Source organism: Leptosomus discolor, chromosome 11 (assembly GCF_034619465.1).
Source record: "Leptosomus discolor isolate bLepDis1 chromosome 11, bLepDis1.hap2, whole genome shotgun sequence".
In the NCBI taxonomy this organism is placed as follows: domain Eukaryota; kingdom Metazoa; phylum Chordata; class Aves; order Leptosomiformes; family Leptosomidae; genus Leptosomus; species Leptosomus discolor.
This window is the reverse complement of record NC_141401.1, coordinates 20,426,664-20,442,211: the sequence shown is the minus strand read 5'-3', so window position 1 is coordinate 20,442,211 and position 15,548 is coordinate 20,426,664. Positions and strand designations below refer to the sequence as shown.

The following is a 15,548-nucleotide window of genomic DNA, read 5'->3' as shown; positions in this document are numbered from 1 at the left end:
AATTTGTTTGGAGTTTGTGACATGGAGAAAGCTGATGGATCCTAGCTTTCAGCTGATGAGTTTAATCATTGCTAAGTAGAATGTTGGTATCCAGGGAACTCATAAAAAATACTAGTGCCAAGTAGTGGTGTTTCCTCTGAATATATTAGTCTGTTTACTTTGTTGAAAAACTCCAATGTAGTTCTTCAGTTATTTAATGTCACTTTTCTTTCCACTTCCCTCCTCCCTGTCTGAAGCTACACAGATAATCCACTGTGTAATGAGCTCCAGCTATTCAGTATGTTTTGAAGAAAGAAATAGTTTCAGAAAAAGAAACTTGGTTAGAAGTCACTTAGCTAATAATTGGTATTCCTTGTTTACCGCACAACATTTTTGTATGAAGGAAAGATTGGGTGAAACTCCCTACCTTTCCCCACAAAGGAGTATGTTCATCATATGCAAGCTAGTTCATTTCTGGGGAGATTTTCCAGAGAGGCCCATGTTGGGATATCATTGGATTATCACTCTTAAGTGGTAAAGGGAACCATGTTACTTCAGGAAGAAAAATCCTAGCTCTGAGTGTCATTGCTTCCTCTAAAGAAGCCAAGGTGTAGTCTTTCCTGCTTAATATGTGTTAACAGAAGTCATCGTTGTTGGGCTCTTGTCTTAGTAACAAAGGTTTTGAGGAAAGCATCAGATAATTCAGCTAATAGATGATGGAAAACTGATTTGAAAGTATATTATAAGTTTGCCTCAGCAGCAGCTGTCTCCCACTGGCAAAGGTAAATGGTGAATGTTTCCATCTCTGTCCTGCTGCTTAGTCATTCGTTACGATTTTTAGCTTTTTTTTCGGTCCAGAGACCTACTCATCACGTTCTGTGTTCCCAAGACAACACACAGTCGTGTAATTACATCCCAGAGGAGTTCTCTTTGTTTTCAAATACAAATTCAAATTTTACTTATTAAATACAGACTCATTCCTTAGTATTTCACTTCTGATGTTTGAGTATTGCAAGTCCACTCCAAGTCGGGTATATGCTGCTTTTCCACTCCTTGAGTGGAAATAATTTATAGGCTTTCCAGATGTGATATTAGAATTGCAGTATTTACTGCAAGCCCATCTTAGTTAGCGTAAGAAAACGTCCTGTCCAGGATCTCACAAAGATTGTATTCCAGGCTTTCACAGTATTAGTAGTGCCAGTTTTTGAAAGATCTGACTGTTCTGCAACTCATCTACATCAGCTTCTCTGAGAGAGGCTGGCGTGAACACCACAACAAAGCACTAGACAACCTAAAAATTGGAGATTCTTGATCTTGTTTTAATCTGATTTAATTCATATAGTGCTTACTGAAGTATTAGCGTCTCAAAGGGAGGGGGAAAAACAATCCTGTACCTATTTTTACAGTTTTATGAGGAGTTGTATGCAGATGATCCCAAGAAGTATCAATCGTACCGGATTTCACTTTACAAACGGATGATTGTATGTAGATCATGTGAATCCTGTTTCTCTGTTGTCTCGTTCGCTGTTTCTGGAGCACTAATTGAAAAGCAGGCTGCCTCCCTTTCTCCCCTGGAAAGGAAATCCCCTGCAGAGAGCTTCATGATGCCAATTACTTCCCTCACTGCTTTTTTTGTTAGTCTTAGCGTCCTCTATGTAATCTGTGTCTCTTTTTGATGCACAGTTTCGTTACTAATACAAGCCTTGCACTGTGAGCAAAGCAGTTTCTTTTCGAATACTACTTAATACTGCCCTGAAAAAGAAGTACATGATGCAAAAGATGCCAAATTTTCAGAACCACTTTTTGCTTTACAATTTTGGTACATTGAAATTCAGTTCAGCAAAATAGAGGGCTGATCATACAGATACTTATCAAGGTGAATAATGCCTGCAATCCAGTTATAGCCTGCATTTGTTCATGGATCTCTTTACAGTGCTGACATCTGGAATGAATAAGTCTATCCGAATCAAAATACATAACCTTTTAATATTTTTCAAAAATGCAAAATATCAAGGATAAAATTGGAAATATTTCCATAATAATTAAAGATAGCACCATATTTAACCTTGGAAGAGGATAATTTATGAGATTCCGAGTCTTAATGAGATGTGAAATCTGTTCAGTTTGTTTAGAGGAACCATAGAAAGAGCTTTATTCCTCCTCACATACTTGTTGTTCAGAAATGGCATCCCTTCACTGATGTGCTTGAAACAGTCTGTTGGACTTATATGTATTTGTTTATTAATTTCAGGAGAAATCGTTATATCTGACAATAAGTATATTGTGTTATTAACAATGTTTCTGTTGTAAAATTGAACACTGCTTTGAATATGAAGCATGGCCTCAATTCTTTTCTTTCAACAGGACTAATATCTTACTGCTCAAGTATATTATAGTAGGTTGTAAACTCTTTAATACATGATTAAGAATAATTTGTGCCTAATTCTAAGTTGTTGCCCATGCTGCACTTACATTTTTCAATACTTTAGGAGAGGTGTAGTTTCCCAGATGATGCTTTTGATGCAAGGAGCTCATAGTCCTTTACATTCTTACCAGTGCCATGAAGAATCACATTTATGAAAGAGCATTTTTCTTTGAAGCTGCTTTCAAACCCTTGACCTGGAATGATGGCTTTCAGGTTTTTTGAGCTTGAAGTTTTGCTTCCTTTAGAAGACTTCCCCTTTTTTTAATTACATGATTATTTTATGAATGTATACCATAGGTCACAGATTTATTCAAAGATAGATTTCTGGGGAGTGCTGCTTTGAAAGAAAAATACAGGTTTACTGCAAGAGTAGGACTTTTAGGTGCTAGGTGTTGTTCAGGTACACAGTGTAAGGAAGTGTGATGACAGCAAGCAATAGGGAAATGGCAGACCATCACAAGAAATGTCATGTGTTTAGATGTTTGCCTTTGGTAGATTTGAGTGCAAGTTATGGTCTTTCTGCAGATCTCTCTCTTATCGTCTTATAAAATGGATAAGTCTGAATAACAAGTCAGTCCCGAAGGCATGAATAAATGATGCAAAAATACAGGCTGGCTTTAAATAATAAAGAAAATTATTTCCTTGAGGCATTTGTAAGAGCAGGGAGGAAGCATTAGGGAGATGTTTTTGCAGCAAAATGTCTTCTGCCATAAGAACTGACCTAGTTCTGAGTGCCTGCAGAATATACCTGCCTAAGAGCTTTGCCTTTGTCACGCTGCATATAACTTAATAATATTTGCAATATTTGGCTTGTTACAGGCAGTGTACCAGCTTGCAAACCTCAGCCAGAGGATGGCACCACTGTTCAGCTTTCCTCACCGCCTTGTCATTCTAACAGCACTGATTTTGTCTCTGTCACGCGTTACGGGACTTTTCTCATATCTTAATCTTTCATTTTAATTTACAGGATTTAATGGAGCAGCTTGAAAAGCAAGACAAAACTGTTCGCAAGCTAAAGAAACAGTTGAAAGTATTTGCTAAGAAGATCGGTGAACTTGAAGGTACTTTTATATATTGAGAGAAAGACAAAAGATTTTGGCTTACTTTTTGTGATCCCATTGTCAGCATATCCATCTGTTTTAGCAGTCAGGAGGCCATGAGGTCTTCAGTAGTGTTAGCCTCTGTTAAATGATTCCAGAAACAGGAGGTGTGCTCAGAGCTCTGTGTGTTCCTTTATAAACCTTTAGAAGATTTGTCATATTTTGAAGTGATGAGTGAAGGAGATTGATGTTTCTCTGAAGGCAGAAACCATTTGAACATAAGGGAATGTCACCTGGGCTGTTTGTGTACTCAAAGGCAGTATCTCCTTTTTTGAAGACAAAAGTATACTAAAGATGAACCAGGCAGGAATAATTTACCCAGTTTTCCTTTGAATGTGAATTTCTGTATCACTGGAGCCAAGAATGCTGAGACTGTCTTTCTCCACTTGAAGTTTCCTTTCAGAGCTGTTGGCCAAACTTGAATATAGAATGCTGAGATATGGACTAAGCTAATTTAATTTTTATGAGCGTCACTGTGAGTTGCCTTAGGATCTTAGAACTGGTGAGACTGACAGCTTATTAGGTCTCTGCATAAGTAAAGTAATTTTAATTGCTAAAAGCAATGAATAATGTTACAAAGTTGAAGTATGAATTTGTTTTTAAATAATCCTGGTCCTAACCTTTCAGAAGCTTTTTACCGTCATCTGCTTTTTCCAGAAACAAGCTTAACTGCCTAATGAGTTGTTTTATTGAGCACTAAGATTGAGATCAGTGACTGTAGTCTTCAGTGTTTGAATGTCTGAAAAGAACAGCAGTACGAACTTAAACCTGGATTAACAGGAGTATATTATCCTTTAGTTTGTGGGAGCTCTCCTTGAGCTCCAGGTTGGATTTCTGCATTTTCTGTCCTGTTTGACAGGTGTACACATTTAGCATGCTTACAGGATGTGCCATAGTTTCTAATCACATGCAGCTAGGAGGTTTGTGAGAGGAGGATGTAGCTTTCATGGGATGAAGCTGAGTTCTGCTTTTCAAAAACAAACATGCAACCGAATCAGACAGAGTGTAGTTGTTGAATGTAATACCGTGAGGCACCGTGTGCAACAAGGTGGATATTACATACATCCTTTTGAAAGGTTACTCAAACTAAGTTTACTTTCAAAAAGTCTTTTAATATTGTTTAGTTCTTACTGTGGACAAGGTAGTAGGTGTGTCTGGGATGCAGTTAACTTTCTTCATAGCAGGCTGTGTAACGCTATGTTTTGGATTTGTGGCTAAAACGGTGTTAGTAACACACCAGTGTTCTGACTATTGCTGAACAGAGCTTGCACAGTCAAGGTTTTCTCTTTTTTTCCCACTCTGTCCCCTCAGTAAGCTTGGGGGTGGGAGGGCACATGGGCACACAGCCAGGACAGCTGACCCAAACTGGCTGAAGGAATATTCCACATTCCATACCACCTAAGGTCAGGAGCCAGAAGAAGGGGTTTTTGCATACAAGGTAGCTGTTGTTTGGAGGCTGACTGGGTATCAGTCCCACTGCAGGGAGGATGGAGTGTGATTGCCTTTGCTTTGCCCTCACCCTTTCCTTTGGTTATTAAACCATCTTTATCTCGACCCATGAGTTTTCTCGCTTGCTCTTAATATTCTCTCTCCTGTCCTGCTGGAGCCAGTGTGGGTGCTTGGCTGCTGGTCAAGGTAAACCTACCACAATAGGCAACAGACATCAAGCTTGAAAAACACTGGCATTTTGCAGAACTATGAACAGTGACCCTTGCAGTATTAATCTTGGATTAAGTGTTTAACGCTATCACTTTGCCTTTGTGCTTTTCTACGATAAGATCCAGGAAATCAGCAGTAAATTTGTATTAATGGATGCCATCCACACACTTCCACGCTTCTTCAAAGGAAGAATGCCGCCCCAAGATATATTTATCAGCAATCTGTCCTTTTGTTTAATGGGATTTTTGTTCATAACTGTTATCCCAAACCAAAGAAAACGTTTCTTACTTCTATATGCTAGAGTTCTTCCTTAGAGATGTCATAGTTTCCTCTGGTATGCATTGGTTTCACTGGAAAATATTACATAATTTCTTTTCCTTTCCCCTCTGAAGTTGGCCAGATGGAGAACATATCACCTGGACAAATCATTGATGAACCTATTCGTCCAGTTAACATTCCACGGAAAGAAAAGGACTTCCAAGGGATGTTAGAATATAAGAAGGAGGATGAACAAAAACTTGTCAAGAATCTTATTTTAGGTAAGCATCTTTCTCCTTTGCTCCCACGCACTCTGAAAACCGAATGATAAGAACACAGAATTTGCACCATGAAATAAATAGCTTCTTTTGGTTTTGACAGTGTTCAGTTTACCTAAAATTCCTAAATGTCTATTGTAATCTAATCATCCTTCCTGATGATATAATACATATTAACGTGTCTGCCTATTTTTTTTATCAGGCAGTTATGGTTTTTTGTTCTGTTCTGATATTTTACCAAGAAAGTGGCTCTTGGTTTTGTTCTTAGTTTTCACTGGCCATATACAGAGATGTATGTACTATTAACTGGGGAGGCTGCAATTACCTCATATAACACCTTCCAATGACTGTACACTTAACCAAACAATGTGTGTTTGTTTTTCCCAAGAGCTGAAACCACGTGGGGTAGCTGTTAACCTGATTCCAGGACTACCAGCATATATTTTGTTCATGTGTGTACGCCATGCGGATTACCTTAATGATGATCAAAAAGTGCGGTCATTGTTGACTTCCACTATCAATGGCATCAAAAAAGTGTTGAAGGTTAGTTAGTCTGCTTGGTTTAGAAAAATGTTAATTTAAAATTTGCTTTTGATTTTTATGTTAGAAGAGGGAGGAAAAGGCTTTCAATGAACTGGCTTTCACTGAAAAGGCTTTCAATGAGCTCCTCCCACTGAAGTCACAAAAAAGTCTCTTAACAAGAAACAAATTACACTGATAGCATTTCATCCATATTCTACCACAGATGCTTTGAATTAGTGGAAAAAGAACTACCTCCTTCTTATTTTGAATAGTCTTCCTCCTCTGAAGCTGTGCTTATAAAGTTTTGGATGTAGGCAAAGTTTGCATAGTGAGTCTTCTCCAGAAGGCTTAATTAAAATATTTCATTTGCAGGTTTGCTTCACCTACAGATTACATGGATTATAATATGGTACTGCCTAAAGTCTTTGCAATGTGGCTAGGAGAGTTTAGGCCAGGGTTATCTTGAAGGCATTATTAAAATGTAAATATGCTTTATGCTTCCTGGAGATTTTTCGTTTTTAAAGACAGATGTGCTCAAAAGCCAAGCATTTAATCAAGCTACTTGTTTTGAAAAAATGTTTAGTAAACAATCCTGCAGGAGCTGAGCTATTCATAGAACTTTTTGGACATTTTTAAGTGAATGGAGTCCATGCTCTAGAGCTCTAGAAATTTTAATTACTCGCATATACTGTGTTCTTTGGTGAGGGGGGTTTGTTGTCTTGTTTTGTTTTCCATATCAGGCTGCCAAAATGGTCATGATGTAAGTGACATTGATCAAAACTGAATTGTTCTCTGCTCCTTCTGCTGTCTCTGCATCATTCCCATCCTGCCTGTTGGGCTCTTCACAAGAGTCACTGTGCCACAGAATGGCTGTTTTGGGAATACAGTCACATTGCCCTGTGATTTCTGCACAGAGCAGTTAGGAGGGGTCTGTAAAATACAGAAAGATCATATCTGCAGAGGAAATAATGATCTGAAAGTTCTTGAAAAATACTACAGAAAACAGGGAGGGTGTTTAATAGTATTTTGCCAAAAACCTTGCTTTTCAAATACATTCCTGAAATGCATAAACTTTTGCAAAACATCCGAATCTGAATAGCTACAAGAAAGTGGATTTTAAGTGTTTAATTGTTTATCTAACATTTTATTATTTTATTCCTCCTACCAGTCTTTGTTGAAATATTTCTTTTTATCTTCAGAAAAGAGGCGACGACTTCGAAACAGTGTCCTTCTGGCTATCTAACACCTGCCGATTTTTGCACTGTTTGAAGCAATACAGCGGAGAAGAGGTAAGCAGTGCTCCTCTCCAGTTTCTTTTGCTCTACAATACTATTGGGAGCACTACTTTTTAACAAACTCATGCAATATCTCAAAATCTAGTCAAAGTCTCTTAAAACAGCTACATTTTTTGGAATGATGGTGATGACGTCAGTGGAAAGCACAGGGAGATAAATTTGAACCAGTTTCCCTTTATTGCAGGCTGGGGGCCCAGAGGCTAGATGTCCTTGTGCTCCTGAAAGGGCCTGCTCAGCTCAAGTAGAGGGATCTGGCTGCTACCATTACGTTGTTTAGTAATGATTCACTGCACTTCCTGTGAAAAAGGCCGTGTTAAGCCCTTTGACAATAGTATGGCAGACCAGTTTACATTTGGAGGCTGTGGTATGCCTCATTCTTTTCTCAAACTTAACTGGGCTTTTGGCTGTAAATGGCCAGGCAAGAACGCCCATGCTGGAGTGGGAGGGAAGGGTCTTACCTGCCAGAAAGTTGTCAGAGCATATTCCTGTGTCAGATACATGAAGTTTCAAGTCAAGGAAGCAGATGTTGCACAAATCACAACTGAAAAGCAAATCCTAGCATTAGCCTCAATCCAAATTAAAGTTTGGGGGGACTGTGACAATTACTTTGAAAGTATTATTTGTCAGTTGCGTGCAAAAATACAAATATTTGATTTGTGTAATATCTTTGTATTCCATTGAAGCATTCATTTCTGTTATTTTATGAATTCAGGGGTTTATGAAGCATAATACACCTCGTCAAAATGAACACTGCCTCACTAATTTTGATTTAGCTGAATACAGACAAGTACTGAGCGACTTGGCTATTCAGATCTACCAACAACTTGTCCGAGTGTTGGAAAACATTCTGCAACCAATGATTGGTAAGGCAAAGTTGAATTCCTTGAACTTCACATTGTAGTACCAAAAGGAAAACCGTGATAATTGTGGTAATTTGTATTTCTTTCTAACCAGTAGACTTCCATTAATAGTTCTTGTAGTATTCTGTTTATAGATGACAAGGACTACACTGGACAGGTTGGATTAGAGGCAAAACGAAACACTGTCTGGTTCTTCTGGCAGCAATAGAATAAATTGATATACTTTATTCATGCTTGTCATAAATCATGCATTTACAGGAAGAAACTGTTAGGACAGTCTGATATTTGTTGCTCTGTCTGTTGGGAAATAACCCATGGAAAAATCAGACCTTATTACATGAGAACTCAAAATAAATGTGGAGAAAAATGGTTGGTTGTTATTATGGACAGCAATTAGCAATGAAATAGCTAGCAGCATTCATGGAGATTTTTTTCATTTTTCTTGTCAGACAGTATTCTCACAAATTTTCATTATGCTTTCTGACCACAACATTTAGAAGAATGGAACAGCTCTTGATTTGCTGACTCTGCTGCTCATATAATCATGGTAGAAAAAACAGTACTTTGCTGAGCTAGCGTTAGACTTTCCTTTCAAACACATGTGCTGGAATCTTGTAAAAATGCTCTAAATTTAGATTTTGCAGAACATAGTGGGACACAGAATTGCTGGAAATCACAGTAAATTGTGGCTAGCAGAAAGCACAGCCTGCTCTTTCTGTGTAAATACTGTTTTGATGTCTCCCACAATATGCTTGCGTATCAGCAGTTTTCAGTCATTGTAATAATGTTGTCAATCAAATGCAGTTTCAGGAATGCTGGAGCACGAGACTATCCAAGGGGTCTCAGGGGTGAAACCAACAGGGCTGCGGAAGAGAACATCCAGCATTGCTGATGAAGGAACCTACACTTTGGACTCCATTATTCGGCAGCTGAACTCTTTCCATTCAGTGATGTGTCAGCACGGAATGGATCCAGAGCTGATCAAACAGGTTGTCAAGCAGATGTTCTACATCATTGGGGCCGTAACGCTTAATAATCTTCTCCTGCGCAAGGACATGTGCTCGTGGAGCAAAGGAATGCAGATAAGGTGGGAGAGCTTATGTTTCACTTTTCTTGAACGTGCTGTTGGAAATCTTAGTGAACTCTTGACACTGCTGAACATCATATTGATGGAATAGCAGATACATTTTTCTGCGTACAAACAGTTATGGATGCTGTAAAATTGATTTTGTGAGGTTCAGTTAAAAAAAGCTTAGTTAACTTAGGCCAAATCATACTTGGCTTTCAGGGAAATGTGGCAGAAGCAAAACAATAACTATTTCATCATCAAGTAGGAATCAGAACTGTAGGTGAAATGTTGGTAGTTGCTTTCTCAGCTTTTAGAGAAGAATAGCAAACAAGCCTGCTGCATTTTTTTTGTATGCTAGTGGTGCAGTGGGTACCTGCTGTGTTCATCCACACTGTAGTTTGCTGCATCCTATGGTAAAGCCATGTTATTCTGTTCCTGAATTTGGCATCAGTTGTCCAATGCATTTTACTGGCATGTGCCAGGAAATTTAGCCAAGGCATTCCAGTCCCTCAGGTAACCTTGAAAAGTCTCACTGTACATTTGCATGCACAAAATCTCATTTGCCTTTTTTCTTATACTCATCACATTCCTGCAATTAATAGGAACAAACAAATGGGAAAAGCTAATTAGTGGAAGGCTTTGGCCATAGTTTCTAACTGTTTTGAAAATCAAAATTTCCTGCCTTAATCAGAAGGAAACAGTATGAAGACAAGAGATGACAAGTGTGAAGGAAAAACACGTAAGGACAAAGAAGAAACTGGGAAAGAGAAAATTCACAGGCTTTCCATTTAGCAATAATCAAGCATTAATGTCTTGATACTCTTACCTCTTCATACAGATACAATGTGAGTCAACTGGAAGAATGGCTACGTGATAAAAATCTGATGAATAGTGGGGCTAAAGAAACACTGGAGCCCCTCATCCAGGCTGCACAGTTGTTGCAAGTGAAAAAGAAAACGGATGAAGATGCAGAAGCCATTTGTTCAATGTGCAATGCACTGACTACTGCCCAGGTAAGCAAAGCCTCATTATCTGTTCTGCTGTCACTTCTGAGCAGTTCTCTGCTCTGCTGGCATTTGCTATGCCGCTCTGCACGGCTGTCGCCCAGGGATCGAAGATGTCTTGCTTCGTTTTGCATTAGTACAACTAAAACAGATTAAATTGGAGGGGTAAAAGAAGGACCAGACCTTTTTGAGGTCTGATGTTCAAGATAAGTTTTGAACAAATGGGAGGAAGCTCAATAGATTGTGCAGTGTGTAGTACTATACAGTCTCTCAGTTTGTGAAAATACTTAGAGAAAACTCTTCACTCACAGACGTGTCTGTGCTCCAGAAAACTGCCTACAATAGGAGGAAATGATCTTTCTGCCATCAGAGTTAGTATCCAGTTAAGTTAATGGACAGTTCACACAGAGCTGTTGTCCCAGGGTCTGCCAACGAAAGCGTGAAGTTACTGTACCCATTAGCCTCAGAGGGCTGAACCAGGGGTATCTCAGTAAACAGCTGAAGGCTTCTATTTATGAAAGCTTAGATTTTGTACAGATAAGTTGCACTTTTGTTTAACCATGCTACATTTGTGTAGAGCTTGTAGAGGAATAAATGGATCCAAGCATCTTTGATTACTGAACGTTCACAGGAGGAAAAGGAAGAAATTTCTCCATTTCTTTCACAATGGTGTTGGCACTAGTGGTTGCATTGATACAGCCATTTTGATTTAGTAATTCACAGTGCTGGGAAAAAAGTGTTAGTTTTGTACTGAAATAAGTTACAATTCCACATGCTTCAAGTGTTTTAAGTTTGTTAAAAAGTCGTTGGTTTGTTGGTTTTTTTAGAGAGAATCATGTAAAAAAAATCAAAGAGAATTTTTAATAAGTTTTACAAGTTTTAACCCATATTATTATTTAAAGTCTTTGTGATGCAGTTCTTTCCTTTGGTGGTTTTAGCCCTGTTTTTAGAGAAATAGCTCACTCTCTCGAAAACCTGTGAAGTTGTAAGACTCTTGAACGGAAGTTACAGAAGGTGATAATTATAGGGTCAAAATTTGGGTGGGAGATACAGCATGTTTCCATGGGGTGTGGGAACACAGTCAGTTACTTATAATCTGATTTTTCCATAGTTTGGTATTTTCCATACACATTTTAAAGTTTCTACCTCCAAAGAACACATCTGAAGGACACAGTTGTATAACATAGCATTAAGCAGGTGATGGAATTCTGAATGAATCAATAAAGCAAAAAATAACAAATTCTTGTAAAGAATTTTCTTTTTAAAATAGCAAATTTGAAAAGTATATTATTAGTACCCATGGATGCATCTGTTGATTCATCAGTAAAATTAACTTAAGAACGGTTGTTCTTCTTCACAGATTGTAAAAGTTCTGAATTTGTATACTCCAGTTAATGAGTTTGAAGAGAGAGTCTTGGTATCGTTTATACGTACAATACAGGTATGGCTATATCTTTTCATCAAAAATCATGTGACTATTTCTAAGAAACCCTCTGTGAGCCAAAACGGCTTGTGTTCTGAAATGCCTTCAGGAATCGGAAGTAAACCAGGCTTTTTAGCTATTGGTTTTCAGCAATGTTGAAAAGGCAATGTCAGCCTTAAAATTTTAAGCAATCACAATTTACTGCCTCCAGACTTGCATGAAAATGTTAGTTTCCCTGTCAGTATGTGTGGGATTTTTGGAAAGTGGGAGGTTTTTATGCTTATACATCTTTGTGTATGTAAACACACTTGTATGTCAACTTCTCAGCTGGTAAAGTATGTGCAAATTTACTTTTGTAGACCTGTGTCTGCATGAGAAGTTCCAGCTGCTTTGAAAACTGAGGCCTATGTTCATGCCAAAGTTCTTCATTTAGCCCTTCTAGTTTTACATATATTGATGTGAATGACACATTTTGAAAACTCCGAAGAAAAGCAGCCGGTAGAGCAAAATAAAAGAAACTAAGATGATCTTTCTGGTCTGTTAGAAATCAAATTACATTACTAGCAGGATAAGGGAGATTGGGAAGGTAGACCTGAGATAAAACTGTAATTCCACTTACTGAAACGATGCAGTTACCAGATAGTGGGCAAATTCCTCCTTTTGCAGGAAATCTAAATATCTTCAGATTGCATTGTAAGGGGAAGATATGCAGAACCAACAATGACGAAATTAACTCGAGTTTAATGGCACAATTGCTGCAAAGTGTCAGTCTAGTTAGCATAGAGTGTGTCTGTACACACATGTGTTCTCAAAGCACAGATGAAGTACTGCCTCTTTGCAAGACGATTATTATCAATGAAGTGGCTAAATGCTAATGTAATCACTTTCTTATCTTTGCAGATGCGTCTGCGAGACAGGAAGGACTCTCCTCAGTTGCTCATGGATGCTAAACACATCTTTCCTGTTACTTTTCCATTTAATCCATCCTCGCTGGCATTAGAAACCATTCAGATCCCAGCCAGCTTGGGCCTGGGCTTCATATCACGTGTCTGATTTGAAGGATGTACTGCCAGTGTTAGGTGGAGAATCAGTTGCCTGATACCTGTACCCATTAAAACACAGTGAGCTACTGAAAACACATTTTCTGAACAAACAGTCGATTTATGCCCAGATCTGTAGTAAAAGTAGCCGGAAAATGACGTAACAGCACCACAGATAGAAGGCTAATAGAAAGATGTGCATATGTTTTCAGTCATTGCATTTATGAGGACATCACTGATTCATACATTTCCAGAATATGGAAATCAGGCTTGAACAAAAATTGTATATTCAGCTGCCTAGAGACATTTTTAGATCTTTAGTAACATATTTAAATAGTGTAAATTAAACTCCATATGTAATCTTCTCATAGGCAGGGACCAACAGGGACAGTCACAGTGCTGAATGGGGAAGACTTGAAAGTAAGGCATTTTGTAGTAGAATACACAGTCACTTGGGAGCCTGTTACATTTAGTTTGTAAAAACTGGAATGGAGAAACACAAACTGGCAATATATTAAATGATTTCTTAAACCACTTCCTTATTTATGTCAGTTTGACATAAATTCTAGTGATAAGTCTTATAGCTCACTATATGCTATAACTTAGGTGTTCATTTGTCAATACTGTGGTTTACCAAGCATACTAAATTGCTGCTGTATATTGTGTTCTTCTAAATGTATGACAAAATCATTCTAAGCACTAAAAATAAGATACTTCACTTTTTGTTGTCGACCTTATTTACAGTGATGCAGTCTGTTACTTTAACTGGATTTTTGCAAATAACACCTGTAGAGGAAAATGGTAACTAAGCACAAGTAGCACACTGGAAATAACATGTTTAGTTATTTTTAAGAGTAGTTAGCTAAAAATACAGAATCTTGAAGCAAATGATCAGAAGTCAATAATGATTTTAGTATTTATTTAGATTTTGTAGTCTGTCTAATGTTGTTCTTTCTTTGTAGACACCAGAGAGGACAGTGTGTATTTTGAGTATAATCTCTTTTGTTTTGTTGCCACTTAATAAAAAGGAAAAAAAAAAAATTCTTTCATACTGGAATTTGAGAGGAAAAACTTTAACAGAAAATTTCTGCGGTAGCTCCAGGCTCTCATTCTCTGAAAGGTTGACTAACAAGAATGTTAAGTAGATTTTGACTATGATTCATGCTGATTTAATGACTGGAGATCCAGAGTGCATAATAAGAAACAGTTATCTTGGATATTGCACATCTTCCTGAAAAGATCTTTCTATCTCACACATCTTGGATCTGCTATACAGAATTCACATTTCACAATGTGCAACATAAGCGCAGAAGCCTTGCTTAAGGTTCCAGTTCTGAACTTTAACACAGGTAGGTTGTGGTGTGTGGCTCAAATATACATGTAAAAAAAAGCCACACGCATCGCTCAATTGCATTGTGCAATATTTTTTATGTATTATAATAATTAGCAACTTAGCATTAACATTAATTTCTTTTAAAATATTGAGAAATAATCTAGAGGTACACTATTAGACTATTTGGTACTAAACCATTTGCCTGCAAGGTCTCAGAAAAAAATTTGCTGATAAGAAGACTGAAGCATTTCAGTTACTTGAGAGGTAGACCTGCTGTTTGTATGGTTGCTAAAATCGGTAGTAAAGACAACCTAAACTTTGTCAGTATCATTTTAAGATGCTCATGTTGTCTTATTTTCAAACATGTATGCCCCACGTTGTTTGATGGATGATGCCAGTATTTCCAAGAACCTAATACTACATTGCATAAACGTTTTGAATGATCTTTGCTACATGATTTATGTTGTTTTCCAAACACACTTTTTTCAAATGTTACTTGATTTCTGAAACTACAGCTGCTGTTAAGTGGCTCCAAATAAGGTATCATGTAGTTTTCAGACTGTTAGGGGTACTGTACTTGTGAGAATGTAATGGGAAAGCCTTCATGTCCAGTAACAAGGTTAGGAAAGAAAATACATGAGTGACCTACAAATATTTTCTCATATTGAAAAACAAACATTTGGCATTACAGTATATTCATACTGTAGATCAGGAAATGTATCCACTACTTAAGCATTAGTGTTAAAAATGTATGCCTAAATGTATTTTTGTTTATTTTTTAAGTTTGTTTACCTGTAAAAAGCCTTATTGTATCTTGTTTCCTTAAAAAAAAAAAAAGAGTAGTGTTTAGTAATTTATAGGTATTATCCTTAAACTCGGTGGTTTGATTGGTATTACTTTTATATCACATTAAAAGTATATGCTGCTTGACATGTTTTAAAGGAAAATATTTTTAAGTTGGAATAGATGTGTAGTTGGTAATTCATCTAACATTTTACATGGCAGTATTTTACATGCACTTTTCAGAAGTAAAATTTTAGTGTCAGTGTATAATATCTGTCACTTTAGGACTAATACCTATTTAACCATGGAATATAATGCAGATTATTTTAACATTTTTTTTTCCTTTGAATCATTGTTATGCTCTTTTAATGTGGACATATCTTTTATATTTTAATTTATTATCTATTATTATGATAGATTTTATCGGATGCTGGAAAAATACTTGTCAATGACCCCTTAGAATTATATACAGTTATTCTAGAGATTTTGCACAATAATTACCTCATCCATTTTGGTGTAT

The 15,548-nt window shown here is 37.3% G+C and overlaps 1 protein-coding gene across 1 annotated transcript in view; it reads left to right on the top strand.

Annotated features, from left to right (window-relative positions):
* MYO5A (myosin VA) overlaps window positions 1-12,925 on the top strand; it is an 85,195-nt gene extending 72,270 nt beyond the window's left edge. The window contains exons 33-42 of the mRNA XM_086471340.1: window positions 1,386-1,460; window positions 3,372-3,465; window positions 5,556-5,702; window positions 6,088-6,242; window positions 7,421-7,510; window positions 8,229-8,379; window positions 9,181-9,463; window positions 10,284-10,458; window positions 11,810-11,890; window positions 12,773-12,925. Coding sequence (XP_086327466.1) covers window positions 1,386-1,460; window positions 3,372-3,465; window positions 5,556-5,702; window positions 6,088-6,242; window positions 7,421-7,510; window positions 8,229-8,379; window positions 9,181-9,463; window positions 10,284-10,458; window positions 11,810-11,890; window positions 12,773-12,925 — 1,404 coding nt within the window. The remainder of the gene's footprint in view (window positions 1-1,385; window positions 1,461-3,371; window positions 3,466-5,555; window positions 5,703-6,087; window positions 6,243-7,420; window positions 7,511-8,228; window positions 8,380-9,180; window positions 9,464-10,283; window positions 10,459-11,809; window positions 11,891-12,772) is intronic.
* Window positions 12,926-15,548: the final 2,623 nt, after the last annotated feature.